At 43.5% G+C, this 15,867-nt stretch overlaps 1 protein-coding gene across 3 annotated transcripts in view; it reads left to right on the top strand.

The window, feature by feature from the left end:
* The first annotated feature begins 890 nt into the window (after positions 1 to 890).
* The window catches only part of PYGB (glycogen phosphorylase B), a 346,630-nt gene continuing 331,653 nt past the window's right edge, over positions 891 to 15,867 (top strand). The window contains exon 1 of one of the 3 annotated variants that reach the window (XM_029594500.1): positions 891 to 1,133. In XM_029594500.1, the coding sequence (XP_029450360.1) occupies positions 891 to 1,133 (243 nt within the window). Of the gene's footprint in view, positions 1,134 to 1,825; positions 1,993 to 15,867 lie in introns of those variants that run through there. The other 2 variants (XM_029594502.1, XM_029594501.1) reach the window with 2 other exon arrangements.

The raw sequence follows: 15,867 nt of genomic DNA, 5'->3' as shown, positions 1-15,867 counted from the left end.
GCCTTGTGCCAGCACAGCTTCAAAGAGGCACTGCTTACAGGCACCGGCATTTTAAATCTAGTCCCGGTTAGAAGGTCTGTACTTGGAAGAAAGTTTGATTTATCCCCCAACTCTTGGACAAAACACTTCTCTTGGAAACTTAAAAATTTAAAAATAAATGCATGCTTTTAGTAACCATTTCCCACTCTGTTCGGAGATATTCTGGAAACTTGTATTCCTCCTTGGAGCAGGGAGAGGGGCATGCCTGAATCATTGGGCTACTTATACCTTTGTGAAAGAGTTGACCTGAGAAAGGAGCTGTTAAGCAGCCTTATTATAGGCATCATCTCAATGAGTAAATTGTTAAACACACACACACACACACACAAATAACAAGCTAACACAGCACAGCATCTCTAAATTTTAACCAAGAGAAATTAGTTTTCACTTACGTAGAAATCGCCAGCAGTTCTGCATTGAGCAGATATTAAAGGGCCTGATTTACTAAGGCTTTTCTCTCATTTGTGACTATAGGAAACATGCTTAGTAAATAAAGAGGCCCAAAATGTGAGTTAGTTGCTGTTGCTGCTGCTGCTGCTTCGTGTGCTGCACAGTTGGGAGCAGGCAGCTCCTCCTGCCTTCGGTCCTTAGCCCTTGCACTGCAGTACCCCCGCCGCTCAGAGCGCAGGCGCCTCTCTGTCACCCGTTTTTCAGCACTGTAGCTTTAAGGGAGGCAGGACCTGGCAGAGCCGCAGATCCGCGGCTGAAGAGGAGGGCAGCCACGGAACAGGGAAACCTGCAAAAGGCTTCCTCGATCACAAACAGCGCTGCTCTACCAAGCAAACACAAAAAGGGAGTACCACCACTGCAGATCGGGAGGTGTACAGTGCATCAGATCGACACTTGCGGAGATGGCCACCCCTCTGACCGACAGCGAGAAGAGAAAGCAGATCAGCGTGAGGGGGATCGCGGGGCTCGGGGATGTGACCGAGATTAGGAAGAGCTTCAATAGGCATCTTCATTTCACCCTGGTCAAGGACAGGAACGTTTCGACTCCCCGTGATTACTATTTCGCCTTGGCTCACACCGTGAGGGACCACCTGGTAGGGAGATGGATCAGGACCCAGCAGTACTACTATGAAAAAGACCCAAAGGTAAACACGGAAAAACTATCTTTAATTTTTTTTCCAATCAAGGATAGAAAAAACCCTTTGAAGCAAGCTGACACACTCAATAATAAATGATGAGCTAACCCAGCAATTAATCTTGCATCTCATGGACTTTCATTTTCAATTTAATTTGTTGTTCTTGCAAATGTCTCTTGCTGCTTAACTGCTGAACACTGAATTAGAAGAAAAAGGGCACAGGCACATTTAATGCTTACGGGGGATATTACTTATAGCTTTATTGTTCTTATTAAGATTATGATTCCCTTTGTAGGCTGAAATTGCTATCTGTCAAATTTATTATAGGCAGTGTTCTGATGACCAGAAAAAAATCACCTCCTACAAAAAATAATTCCGGTACTATCCAGGCTCCCTATCTGCCAAATGGTTTACTCAGTAGGTCGGCAGAATTATGCTGCACAGACATATTTCTCTAAACACCTATTGTATCAAAATGTATAGTTTATTTCCATAATTACTAAATATGACAGTACTTGTCAAGAGATGTTCTCCCCATCTTACCACCAGTTTCTGCAAGCCCTAAGACCATATTAGGTTTGTTTGCATTGCAGTAAGACTGTAGAGCCCATTAGCAAGTATTACCCTTGTTACGTCACTGCACTGGAGAGCTAGAGCCTTTGTGGTCTGATATCGTTTGCAAATTAGTGCTCTGTGATAAAAGGTACAGCGCAACCAAACAGTAGAATTGAACAGGACTGCTTTGTACATTGATGATGAACGATTTTAATCCCTCCTTGAAGTGCATCAAATTATTGTAAGCAAGATTTGACATTTAGAAAAAAAAAATAAAAGAAGAAACTTAACTGAAATTAAATCGCAGCAGTGAGTAAGTAGATGCTATGAATATTGTTTCACTTTCAGGCATAGTGACTTTGGGACCGATGTAATAAGCTGTGCAAAACCAGCACATGGTTTTCTGTGCTAATTTTATGCACGTATGTAATTATGTGTTTAGTGTGGAAAAACGTGCACACGTTTGCGCAAAAACCTGCGGAAGGTTTTGCGCAAGTGCATACTGATAGCATGTAAAAGAGGTAATTATCTATTCTATGCAGAGAGCCACGCTAGCAGAGAGATTGGTTAGTGTGGATTTTTTTAAGTGGGTTTTTTAGTGTTGGGACAGGGCAGGAGTTAAGTGAAAGCACTTGTCTGGAGGCCCTTTTACTCCATTGCTGGCTTTAGTTCTCATTAGCTTTGTTGAGCTACTTTAAACTCCCTTCATTTCCTGAATAATTTTCCGATGCCAGGTTGTGTGTCCGTGCAGCCTTTTCCTTACTGGGCACCTGGCGCTTGCTGATCGCGATTGCTCCTACTACTTTGGTGGCTTTTGGTCCCGGTCTCGGCAATGCTGTGGCTCTGGGCAGTGTTGGCACTTTTGTCTGTAGCCCCTGGAGATCACCAGTCTGTTGGTCCTCGCTCCTGCTCCCTACTGGCGGGACTGATCCATGTCAAGCGGTCCCGGGCGCCTGGTGAGGAAAAGGCTGCACGGACACACAACCACACAAACCCAGCAATGGAATAAAAGAGCTGGTAGCAGCTGAAACAATTTATTTTTTAATAAAAGGGCCAGTAGGAGGTGAAACAATTTATTTTTAATAGCAGTAGCCTGAAATCATTAGAAATGAGTCTGCAATATTTTTCCATGAGCGCCTATTTTAGTGCCTGTTTTCCCACGACTTTCTGCATTGGGGCTTTTATGCAGGTATTGGCGTGTGTATTAGGTATTCCGTATGTTTTTTGCACTTGTCTCATTTGCATTCTGTCCCCTCTTTATATCCCATGGAGGCGCCTGCTTTTGCCGTGTATAGTAAAAAAAAAAAAATACATGCAGGAAAATAGCACCAATTTCAGCACCGGTCTTATTACATCAGCCTCAGTATGTGCAGTGCTGCACAAGCAAACAGGAAGTATGTTCATACCAGAACATAATGAATAAGACAAGCTATATTGGAACAATCATGCAGGGAATTCTTTGCTTCTATCAAAAACTGGCAACCTAAGTGATACTACTGTAGATAAGCTTGATTCATTATGCTGTACACCACTTTAAAAAGTTAATAAAATGTACATCATGTGGAGCAAGAAAAAAAATTGAAAACAAAATGGTAGAATTAGGACTCTGTACTGGTCTAGTCAAAAGAATAAAATAAGAAAAACAAATCAGGTGAAGTTAGCATTGTGTGTGACATTCTTTGAGCTTGCTATTTAGAATAAGATCTATCAAAGGCAGACTGAAGGGCAAAAGTATCTTCAAAACCAGACTATCATGTTAGAGGCTAAGTTCAGAAAAGGTTCAGCCCTGTTTCTCCTACTGACATTTATTTAACATTGTACAGCAAAAATACAGTAACTTGAAACCTGTGTATCGTAATTTACTAAGTGTATTTATTTTATTGATTTATATTCCACTTTTCAGTCACTTCAAAGTGGTTTACATTTCCAGTACTGTACGTATTTCCCTGTCCCCTTGTGACACACAGCTATCAGTTTCTGGAGGAAGACTTTAGGTCAGACTTGACTTTTTGATACTACCTATGGATAGATTTGATATTTACATTGTAGATTTCAAATGGATGATGTAGGGCCACAAATAATTACACTGCAGTGGGAGGCAAGTTCTAAAACCTAGGAGTGGACAATGATCCCCTTCCAGAAGCTGCTATCTCTCAACAGGCTGTCTCAGGCCGATGCAGAAAGGTGCGTCGAACCAAATGCACCTTTCTGCCTGCACTTCAGTGTGCATTTTGGGGTGAATTTTAAAAGTCCAGCATGCGCCAAAACTGAGAGGTATGCGAATATGACTGGGCGACGCACTCCACGCAGATTTTAAAAGGCACCCGAGTATGGGTGTATCTCCCAGTACGCGCACAAATAAGAAATTGAAAAAAGGGGTGGGGTATGGGCATGGTCTGGGCGGGGCATGGGGGTTCCGGGAATATAACATGAAATGTGCGAGTAAATACAATGTACCGAGGTCCCCTACCACATAACTTTACTTCTGCTATGGATGGCATGCAAGTCCAGGAACAAAAAAAAATAGGCTAGTTCAGTGGGGTTTTAAGGGTAGGAGCTAACAGGGTAAAATGGAGGCTAATTAACTACAGGGGTTAAGAAGTCCTATCCTTTACCTGGGCGAACTGAGAATGACCTGAGGAAACTGAGAATTGCATCGGCACACTTACCTACTAAAATCCCCCCACTTATGTGGTAGAGACGGCATTTGCGCGCATCCATATAAAATTGTGCGCACATGTACAGGTGTGCAGCCTATTTTATACCATTTGCTCATATATGCTTGTAAGTTATAAAATGGCCACGACTTTGGCCCGAGCCGGCATGTGCGCATACATATGCACCCGCATGGCTGTTTAAGAGTTACTATCCCTCTGTGTGCAAAACTTACTGCCAATGCAGCAAGGAGATTTATGTGCAGAAAATGCAAGTTTCTTAATGGGAGTACTGCTGCTTAACGCCATTGTATAGAAATCCATGCAAATGAGGGCATTAAGCAGTACTCCCCAATACATCGAGACTGCATTTGGCCAGCACACCTTTTTTTAGCACTGGAAATTTAACTCTGGGTCAGAGCTGGAGTTAAGTTTCCAGTGCTATTGCGCTGGCACTTAAAACCTCTAGAAAAGGGGAAAAATGTTTTAAAATATCCACTAAGTACTGACTTATCTGGGTAAGTGATGACAGTGCTTATCCAGCTAAGTAACAGCTGCTGCCACTTACCCGGATAAGTGCTGACTTATTTGGCAGCGGCAAATAGCTTTGTAAATCACTATTTATGTGGGTAAATGGTAGCATCTGCCGTCACTTATGGCCTGTCAGGGATGCCTCCCCATTTCCCAACTTAAAATGTTCCCAATGCACTTTTTATTCTAAACGCACTTTTTAAAACTCATGATGCATTTGCATTTCTTTAGCTTACTGTATAGGGAGTTAAAAAATTATCAAGGCATTAAAAATGATAGCTGAAAACCAGCACACATTTTCTTAGTGCCCAGATTATTGCTTCGGCCTGATAGATTGCCAAAGATGTATTTCTTTTTGGGAGTTCATTGGAGGCCCAAACGTATTCTTCATGAGCTCTGTAGTTGCTTCTTTGCAACCTGGACCGAGGATCAGGGTTATCTTCATGTGTATGGGTTAATTCTTCTCTCTGCTCCTAGGCAAGGCAGCAGTCAGAAGACTAAGTGACTTGAATGCTAAATACTGCGCAACCAGGATGTATGCAAGTAAATCTCTCATGCCCACAGACTTAAAGATGCAGGTCTGTTGTTCTCACTTGCTCACCTGGATGGAGGACAGGCAGGCATGGTACCCCCTATGTGTTCTGTGGTATTACACAAAAAGCATAGAATTGCAGATTGCACCTTAGCCTGTAAACCCCTGTTGGGCCTGAGTGTGCTTGCACAAGAAAGAATAAAGGAAGTCAAACTTTGCAATCTAATAAAACAAGGACTGAATCCTGATTTGTGCTGACAACGTTATGTTAAGCACTGGGGATGAGGGTGGAGGGATATTTCTTTTAGCCAGTGAAGTTATCCTACAGTGCAGGTTCTATGAAGGCCACTGAGGTGGCTACTGTCAGGTGTTTCTCTGTGATCATATGGAAATTACTAGAAAGAAATCGCTTTCATTTAGTCTTTGCTACTCAAGGGATCTGGGCCTTCTGATTTCCTTGTGTTTATTCTAAAGATTCCCTAGACTGAATTTGGAAGAAGGTGCTGTATGAATACACATTGTTCTTGTGCTGTACTTCCACAGTCCTTGCGTGGCCTGAAGAAGAAATAATCCAGATGATAGCTGCTGGTCAAGGGCTCTTGTTCAATCAGATAATGGACTGGCATTAAAGCATTAGGCTGAAGCTGCGTGCTGGGGGTCGACCTGAAAATGCCAGGCAATGCAGCTGCTGTACTGATGGGGAGAGATGATACAGCATCTACTCACAAATAATGCCAGTTCCTTAAGAAACTGTTTTATTAACTGGGATTTGTTACCATCCAGCATGGGCTCAGAAGGCCTATGGAAGGATATTGTTTCCTTTGTGCTTTACAGAGAGCTTTTGTTAGATGTAATATCATACTGTCTAATAACAATGCCAATTTCAAATGAGTAAAGAATGTGAAAACTTTAGCGAGGGCAGTTTGAAGGTACATCAGGCCTATCCCATTATTCTGCTGGAGCCTAGGGTCCCTGTCTGAGGCCGTTGCAGGCTTTATTTTCTGTCTAGTGATGTGAGTGTGGTTTATTAAACACTTTAACCCATTAGCAGACAATAACCAACAGTCCTACAGTCTGTGTGCAGTAAGGTCTTTCTGGACTAAAGCTATGGCTGCTGAGGATGAGGCCTGATTCCAGATAGCTCCTTGCAGGCATCTTTTTGACAAGGGCATTTTCAGTGTTTGAATTATCATGTACAGTGCTGCGCACACAGATGGTGCTGCACAAATATTTGTTACAGTTTTCACCTGGCTGGTCTTCAGAGTTTACTTCCTCCTCTCATATGTTTTGCAGTACTAAGTAGGACACCAGGACAGTAGCATCAACTCAGACTAAAAACTGGTGTCAAGATTAGTCAGGATTATGTTAACTCTTTATTAATACAGTAAGAAAACGTTTAACTTCTTAGAATGACTTAGGGGACTAGGTCAGATTTTAAGATTTTTAAAATATTCAGTGCAAGTCATCAAAATCTCTTGTGCAAATTATTTCACTTTATTGCAGAAGAACTATGCACAGGCAATGTGCAGGATGTCCTTTCATTTAATCAGGGAACTTGTTCTGTTTTGCCTTGCTATCATGGAAAATGTTCCCAGGAGCCATTTTTCAGTGTTACCAAGGGGCTAACCACTATTGTAAAAACAAAAAACTAGACAGGTTACTGATTTCCAAACTTTAGGGGAAATAAAAAAAAAACAAACCAACAAACAGCTACACCAAATTCTTGAGTGACAGGTGTCTTGAAAGTCAAAGTTAGGTCAAATTAAAAGTCTGATTCATTAAAGCTTCTGTGTCTCTGAGGATAAAATATTTAGTGAATCAGGTCCTATATGTTGTTCTTGCCCTTAAATAGAAGGAGTAGCTACAGAGGACACATTAAACACTAATTTTCTTTTCAAGATTTAGGTGAAAATCAAGCCAAAAAAGGGGAGATCTTAATATTGTTTAAACTGAATTGTCTAAAAATGTTTTATTGCTAATTCTGCTGCTTTAAACTTAGTGGCTTGCCATTGATATTGAGAGGACCACACCTATTCTTTTTATTTTTATACATTTTCCTATGGCACTGTGGTTTTCAGTCTTAGATAGTTTTAAGGAATGGTTGGGGGCCAGTTCTGCAAAGCTAGGACATGAAACAGTTGTGCTCTGCTTAAAGTGTAGGTACACTTACATATCTTTAAAGTGGTTTGTGTTCACATGGTGTATTCATAAAGCAGGTGTGTTTAGAAAGAAAGCAACATGCAGTGCAGCAATTTTGGGCCTTCGCTTACTGCTTATGTACTGATTGTGGGCTAGTGGGAACAGTTGCCATCCAGACTGACGTCACCCTAATACATGTTTTCCAAACTGCTTCCTGAGAAGAGAGGTTGCAAAGCACTAAATATTCAGAGGATCCTGCTACAGAGCAGAAGTAGGGTAGTGGAGGTTATGGTAATGTTTGGCTGGTGAAAGTAAGAAGCAGGGGAGGAGGAAGAAATGATAGTAGCAGTTGATGTTCTGCTTAGCACATGTGACTTAATCAGAGATCAAAGACTGCTTACTAGACAGCTTGTTTCTTTGTTTAAATGAGAGAAAGAGATGTAGATTATTACAGAGCAGTGATAGTGAGAAACATTTATGAACAGTATTTGCAGAACATTCATAAATTGACAGCAATGTGTAATATTTCTGGAGCATTGATAGTAAGACAGTATTTTAGTAAAACATTTTATGATATTAATCAATACTTAAGATGCATTAATGGCTCCTACAACCTCTAATTGTGAAATAATGCATAATGGAAGGGGTGGAGGGGTGCAGGCATAATTCATGTGCCAGACAAACTAATGCATAAATGGATTTGTGCTTTACAAGTGAGCAGAGTGAATGTATTTATTTTTTTTTCTTTTAAGAACATCAGAATTGCCATGTTGGGTCAGACCAAGATCCACTGAGCCCAGCATTCTGTCTCTGACAGTGGCCAATCTAGGTCACAGGTACCTGTCAAATCCCCAGTAGTTAATCCGTTTTCTTGTATCACTCACTCTGAGGGATAAGCACCGGTTTTCCCAAGACTACCTGGCTAATAATTGTTTATGGACTTTTCCTTCAGGAACTTGCCCAATCCTCTTTTGAACCCCACTTTGTTAGTTGCCTTGACCACATCCTCTGGCAATAGATTCCATAGCTTGCTTGCACGCTGAGTGAAAAAATACACTTGCAATTTGTTTTAAATCTTCCAGTTGCTAGTTTCATGGAGTGTCCACTAGTCTTAGTTTTGTCTAAAAGAGTAAATAACTGTTCCCTATTTACCAGTTGTTAGAGTCTTTTGGGAATCACGAAGGCCCTTGCAGTCCACCCTGAATGATGGGTGTGCATGAACCCTTGTGCTACAATACGACTGACACAACCTGGGGCTGGTCGTGGTCCATGCCACTGGCAGGTGAACGTATCCTGGCACGGACCAGGCAATGACAGGATCAGCAGAAAACTGAAGCATGACTTGACTGAAGATGTGGATCTGCCCATGACAGACATGGCTTGAAGGCTGAGACAAGGTTTGAAGGCTAAGGCATGGCTTGAAACAGGAATGTAGTTTGAAACAGGAACACAGCTTGAAACAGGAAATGAGACCCAGCAAGGCAATGCTGGGCTCTTGGGTAGCCCTCCAGCCACTCTGAAAGCCCTTTCGAACTACCATTGAAGACTTGGAATTGACTCTGAAGACTTGGACATGGCTTGAGATGAGGAACAGGCTCGAGATGAGGAACATGGCTTGATGAGGAATCTTGACAATAATTAAAGATAAGGATCCAGGCGAGGATGCAGACAAGGTTCAGGCAGATACTAGGAACAAAGAGGTCCGCTGGTTGGACAAGTTCCATGAAATCGGAACAAGGAATCATGACTAGGAACTCAGAACTCGATACTTGACACTTGGAACTAGGAACATGGCTTCAAAACAAGGAAGGCCTGCAAGGACTTGACCCAGCAAGGATGGACTTGAAGGCTTGGACACAGGACCTGTGCCGCGATGCGATCTACACAGCCCATGAGCTGGTCGTGGTCCACTCGTTGGCAGATGAGGAAGACTTGGGCACTTGGCTAGGGACGAGGAACAGGAACCTTGGAATACTGGAACCTGAAGACGAAGACTTGGACTTGAGCTCAGAAGAAGAAGACTTGGACTGAACTTCTGGGGATGAAGACAAGGACAGAAAAACAGAGCTCCAAAGATTTGGAAGACGTGGACTCAGGACTTGTGCCGCGATGTGACCTACACAGCCCGTGGGTTGGACGCAGTCCACACACTGGAAGACTCGGATAGATGCAGAACTCCAGAGGCTTGGAAGACTTGGGCACAGGAACCAGGAACATGATGAAAGACCAGGAACATCAGAAACAAAAGACCAAATGAAAGACAGGCACCAGGAAACATAAAGGAGCTCCAACAAAAACCGCAAAGACCAAATGGGAACTACGTAGGACCTTGAAAAAAGGCAATAGGAAGTGGACAAGGAGCCCTTTTATAGGGCTGCAGGCAAGATGTCATCAGAAGGGGCCATGGGGCTTTTCCTGCTGTAGGCCCTTTAAATTATAAGGAGAGGCTTGAATGCATAAGGATGCTGTAGCAGAGAAGATGTTGGCGGCATCCAGGCCACAGAGAACAAGATGGTATCAGGTGGCAGCAGCGGCTCACTGTGACATGGAAAGTAGCAGCATCGATGTGGCCTCACTGCGTGGGGAGTGGCAGGAAGTGGCAATGCAGGCCGCATCAGGAGCATCACACCGCAGAGACATCAGGAGTCGGTAGTGAAAAGCCACACTGGAAACAGAGCCGGCGCCAGGGGTGTCCCGCGAACTGTAATTGCAACACCTGTTCCACCACACTCATTACTTTATAAAACATTTTCAATCATATCCTCTCACTGTCATTTCTTTTCCAAGTTAAAGAGCCCTAATGTGTATCGTTTCTCCACAAGGGAGCTTTTGCGTCCCCTTTATCATTTTTGTCAACCTTCTCTGCACCTTTTGTATGTTTGTCTTTTTTAGATGGGGAAATCAGAACTGCACACAGTACTCAAGGTATAGTTCCACCATGGATCTATACTAGGACATTATGATATTCCCAGTTTTACTCTCTATTCCTTTCCAAATAATTCCTAATATTCTAGTTGTCTTTTTGACCGTTACTACTAAAGATTAAAGTATTGTCTACAAGGACTCCAAGGTCCTTTTCCTGGGTCATAACTCCTAACACAGAACCCAACATTGTGTGCCTGTAGTTGGGATTATTTTTCCCTAAATGCATTAGTTTTCACTTATCCACATTGAATTGCATCTGCTATTTAGAAGCCCAGTCTCTTAGTCTCACAAAGTCCTTCTGCAGTTCTTCATAAGGCGCTGCCATTTTAATGAATCTAAACAATTTTTTTGTCATCTGCAAATCTAGTTACTTCACTCATCGCTCCTTTCTCCAGATCATTTATGAATATACTAAACAGCACATGTCCCTATACGGACCGCTGGGGCATTATACTAATGACCTTTCTCCATTCAGAAACCTGATTATTTAGTCCTGCCTTCTATTTTATGCCTTTTTTCCAATTACCAGTATACAATAAGACACTGCTGTTACGCCCGTCGGTTGCAGATGGCTGCGACCACTATTGCTCACCTCTTTCTTCACCTCCCTGACTCCGTGGGGTAGACTGGCAGCCTCCGCCAGCTGCCGTCGGCCTGCCTACTGCTCCCAGGCCTCCCGGGGCCATCTTGCCATCGGAATCTCCTAGGCACGCGCGCACGCACAGGCCAGTCTTAAACACGTCTTGGCGGGAACCTCAGGGGCGTCCCCTCCAGATGACATCATCCTTCCAGGATATTTAAGGCAGCTGGTCCTGCTTACCGACGACTTGGCAAAGAGACCCATCCTTGCTAACTCCGCCTTGCTCTCAGAGGACTCAGTGTTCCTGTTCCTGCTTCCTGACATAAGGCTCCTCGGGGGCCCTCTCCTCGTCTTGGCTATCCGCTCCTCAGAGGGCCTAATGCTTGGGAATTCTGCCTGCCTCGTACCTCGGGGCTTCCCTGGAACCACCACTACTCTTCTCGTGAGTATCTCGCTGTGCAGATCATTACCATCTCTACTGAAGACTCTCTTGGGCCTATCCCACCCTGTGGGCCTTTTACCAACTCTACCAAGGACCTCTCTGGTGTACCCTGCTCTGCGGACCATTACCATCTCTACTGAGGACTCTATTAGCGTTCCCCGCTCTGCGGACCGCTATCATCTCTACACAGGACCCTCACCAGTGTACCCCGCTCTGTGGGCCATTACCATTTCTACTAAGGACCTCATCGGCATATCCCGCTCTGCGGACCTCTACTGTCTCTAATGAGGACCTCCTCCAGTGTACCCCACTCCGCGGGCCACTACCATCTCTACCGAAGACCCCTTCGGTATACACCGCTCTATGGACCATTATCACCTCTACTGATATCTCATCTGGGTATCCCGCTCCGCAGACTATTACCAACCCTACGGAGGTATCCCCTCTGGGTATCTCCCATTCCACCAACCCAGTGTCTCTGGATCAGTGAGAACTCCTCTCTGGCACCCCCGCTCCACGGGTAGTGTAACTCTATCTCTTTAATAAAGACTCTAGACTGATACTGTGTCTGACGTCAGCTGAGACTCTGCCTCCCGACGGTGAGGCTCATGGGACTCCTCCCTGTGGGCAGTACCACCTCTCACCTCGGCCCAAGGGCCCACACACACTAACTAATCCTAACAATTGCCTCCAGTCCCATCACCTCCCAGTTTCCTGAGGAGTTCTCATTAGGGATTTTGTCAAATGCCTTCTGAAAATCCAAATACATTATATCAGCCAGCTCACCTTTGTCTGCTTATTTAATTACACTTTACACTTTTAAAAAAATCTAGTAAATTGATAAGGCTAAATTTCCTTTTGCAAAACCCATGTTGACTCTCCCCCATTAAACTATGTCTATTTATGTGATCAGTAATTTTGAATTTAAAAATAGCTTTGACCATTTTGCCTGGCAGTGATGTAAGGTTCCTTGGTCTTTTTCCCGGATCACTCCTGGAGTCCTTTTAAAAAATTCCATAACATACGCTACCTTCCAGTCTTCTGGTATTGTGGCTGTTTTAAATGATATATTGCAAATCACCAGAAACAGGTTTGCAATTCCATTTTTTAGTTCCTTCAAAACTCTGGGGTGAGTACCATCTGGTCCCGGTGATTTGTTATCCCTTAGTCTATCAGTCTGAGTTATTAAGTCCTTCAGTTTCACAGTGATTCCATCTCATGCTCAGAGTCATCACCATCAAAAATTGTTTCTGGTGTGGGTATGACGACCTCAGTAAAGACAGAGGAAAAGAATTCATTTAGTTTTTATGCTATTTTCTTGAATTCCCTGACCACCCCTTTCAACCTTCGGTCATCTAGCTGCACAACTCACTCCCTCTCTCTCTCTCCCCAGGGGCTTTGAAGACTCCAGATGAGTATCCTCCTCCACTCTTTGATGAGTTCTTACAGTTAGTAGTTCTTTTTCCTTTTCTCTCGATGGGGATCCCTGTTGGGAGGGATCCTGGATGGAACTGCCACTCACAGGTCCACGGATGGGTAGGAAGAGGGGCAGAAAACACTTCCTCCAAGATCTTAAAAAATAACTTCTTCTGGTTCCCAAAAAGAAATAACACCGGAGCTGCTCTTACAGTGGGTCATCACCTAAGATGGGCAGGTCTTTCCTATTCCTGGGTGTCCTGAACACAGGATTCTCCGTTCCCTGAATCCTGGAAAGGCCCAGGTGTCCAGCAAGGCTCTTACCAAGTAGGGATGCCAAAGGGCTCCAGATTTCAGGACAGATTGATCCAGTCCTGGTTTTACTCCTCTGCATGCTGGTATTTATAATCTTGTTTTTCTAAGGTAATGCAATACAGAAATCAAAATAAGTCCCAGCATGCAATGGGACTGAAATTCCCAGGAAAAATAAAATAAAAATTGAAAACAAAGGTCTCTATGTATGTTACATCAAAGCCATTTTTACACTGACTTTTTTTGTTATAACTTTGAAAATCCCAGGCAAATTAAAATAAATACTGATAACAAAAATCCCTATGTATATCTTGCTATACTCATATAGTTTTAGGTTCTCTCCAATCAAGCTCTAAGTTGGGCTATATTATGATATTTAACAGTTTGGCAGTGGAAGCCCTTCTGGTGTCTTATAAGAGAGTAAGTGGAAGTCTGTCTTGATTATAATCAAACAAATTATCGGGCCATTCTATTGAGGATAGCAAAAAAAAAATGTGTTGACCACTTCTGTTCCTGGCTTTCTTACTGACATTTCAATAGAGTCTGCTCTTTTCCTCCTGCAGAATGAATTATAATTAAAAAACAGGACTAGACTGCAGCAATCTACTTAGTGTTTGGGTACTTTCCAGATACTTGTAGCCTGGATTAGGCACTGTTGGAAACAGGATGCTGGGCTTGATGGACTCTTGGTCTGACCCAGTATGGCATGTTCTTATGTTCTAATCTTATGAGGCGATAATGTTTGACTAGTATCACCTCATCAAGCTGAGCCCATTACCAGTAGTGCCATTGAGAACAACAGAAGCTCTTCTGGAAATGAAGCCAGGCATAGTTTCAGGGACTGATGAAAACAAATAATGCAGCAAAATGGGGGGAAACTCCAGGAAAAAAATAAAGAACCAATGCAGAACATATAAAGCATATGTAAAACAAATGTATTGGCATATGGGCATATGTGAAACCAAAGTAATGGCAAAGAAATATGTATATGGGGCAGAAACATTGATGAGTGATGTAAGAAAGCTTAAGTAGTGTCCAAAAGTTTGGCAATCTAGTTTTAATGTATGAAAGTGTAGAATTATGTATTTCAGATGCAGATATCCAAGAGAATAATAAAAAAGATGGAGGGTGAAGAGCTGTTGTCAACCAACTTGTGGGGTGATCATGTTTAATGATCTCAAGATAGCAAAACAGAACATAAGAACATAAGAAAATGCCATACTGGGTCAGACCAAGGGTCCATCAAGCCCAGCATCCTGTTTCCAACAGTGGCCAATCCAGGTCATAAGAACCTGGCAAGTACCCAAAAACTAAGTCTATTCCATGTTACCACTGCTAATGGCAGTGGCTATTCTCTAAGTGAATTTAATAGTAGGTAATGGACTTCTCCTCCAAGAACTTATCCAATCCTTTTTTAAACACAGCTATACTAACTGCACTAACCACATCCTCTGGCAACAAATTCCAGAGTTTAATTGTGTGTTGGGTAAAAAAGAACTTTCTCCGATTAGTTTTAAATGTGCCCCATGCTAACTTCATGGAGTGCCCCCTAGTCTTTCTATTATCCGAAAGAGTAAATAACCGATTCACATCTACCCATTCTAGACCTCTCATGATTTTAAACATCTCTATTATATCCCCCCTTAGCCGTCTCTTCTCCAAGCTGAAAGGTCCTAACCTCTTTAGTCTTTCCTCATAGGGGAGCTGTTCCATTCCCCTTATCATTTTGGTAGCCCTTCTCTGTACCTTCTCCATCACAATTATATCTTTTTTGAGATGCAGTGACCAGTACAACAGAGTAGTGGTGAGAGCCTGAGAAATGCTGGGGTGCACAAGGAGAAGTATGCCTGGTGCCAAAAGGAGGTAATAATCCCTTTGTACAGTTCATTGGTGAGACCTCATTTGGAGTATTATGACCACTTCTAAAGGCTGTATCTTCAAAAGGATATAGACAGAGGGTCTAGAGAAGCACTACTGACATAGTGCTAGGTCTGCAGCATAAACCCTAAGAAATGATACTTAAGGACTTGATATGTATACCCTGGAAGAGGGGGAATATGATAGAGACATTCTAATATCTCAAAAGTCTAAATAATTTACAAGAAGCAAGCATTTTCTGTTACGCGCCCCGGCCCTCGCATGGGCCTGCTCTCCTCGTTGGCTCCTCTGCAGGTCTTGGGTCTGCCTCACCAGTGGCAGCCGCAAGCTCCTCCAGGCCTCAGCGTCCTGCGGCGGTGGTCGCCGGGCCTTCCACTACGCACCAGGCCTCACGCCAGAGTTCGGCGTCTCCAGTGGCGCTGGCCATGCCCCTACGTGCGTGCCCAGTCTCTTGTAGGGCCAGGGGTGGGTCCTAGCTCCGCAGCGTGCCCTGATTGATTGCCCAATATATGGAAGTTCCTGCCTGCCTTGCCTTGGCAATCAGGTCGACACTGTATGTGTGCTAGTTTACCTCTGCATTCACAGTCTTGTTCCAGTCTCGTTCCAGTCTTGTTCCAGCCTTGTTCCAGCGTCCTTCTGTTCCAGTGTCCGTCTGTCTCGTATTCCCAGGTAGTAACCTTGGACTGTCTCTCTCGTACTGACCTCAGCCTGTTCCTTGACCATTCTGTCTGCTGCCTGGATCCTGACCTCTGCCTGCCTTGTGACCTCGTCTACCTCCG

The sequence above is a fragment of the Rhinatrema bivittatum genome, chromosome 3 (genome assembly GCF_901001135.1).
Source record: "Rhinatrema bivittatum chromosome 3, aRhiBiv1.1, whole genome shotgun sequence".
NCBI lineage: Eukaryota > Metazoa > Chordata > Amphibia > Gymnophiona > Rhinatrematidae > Rhinatrema > Rhinatrema bivittatum.
Note: the sequence above shows the minus strand (reverse complement) of the source record. Positions and strands in the feature narration are given on the sequence as shown.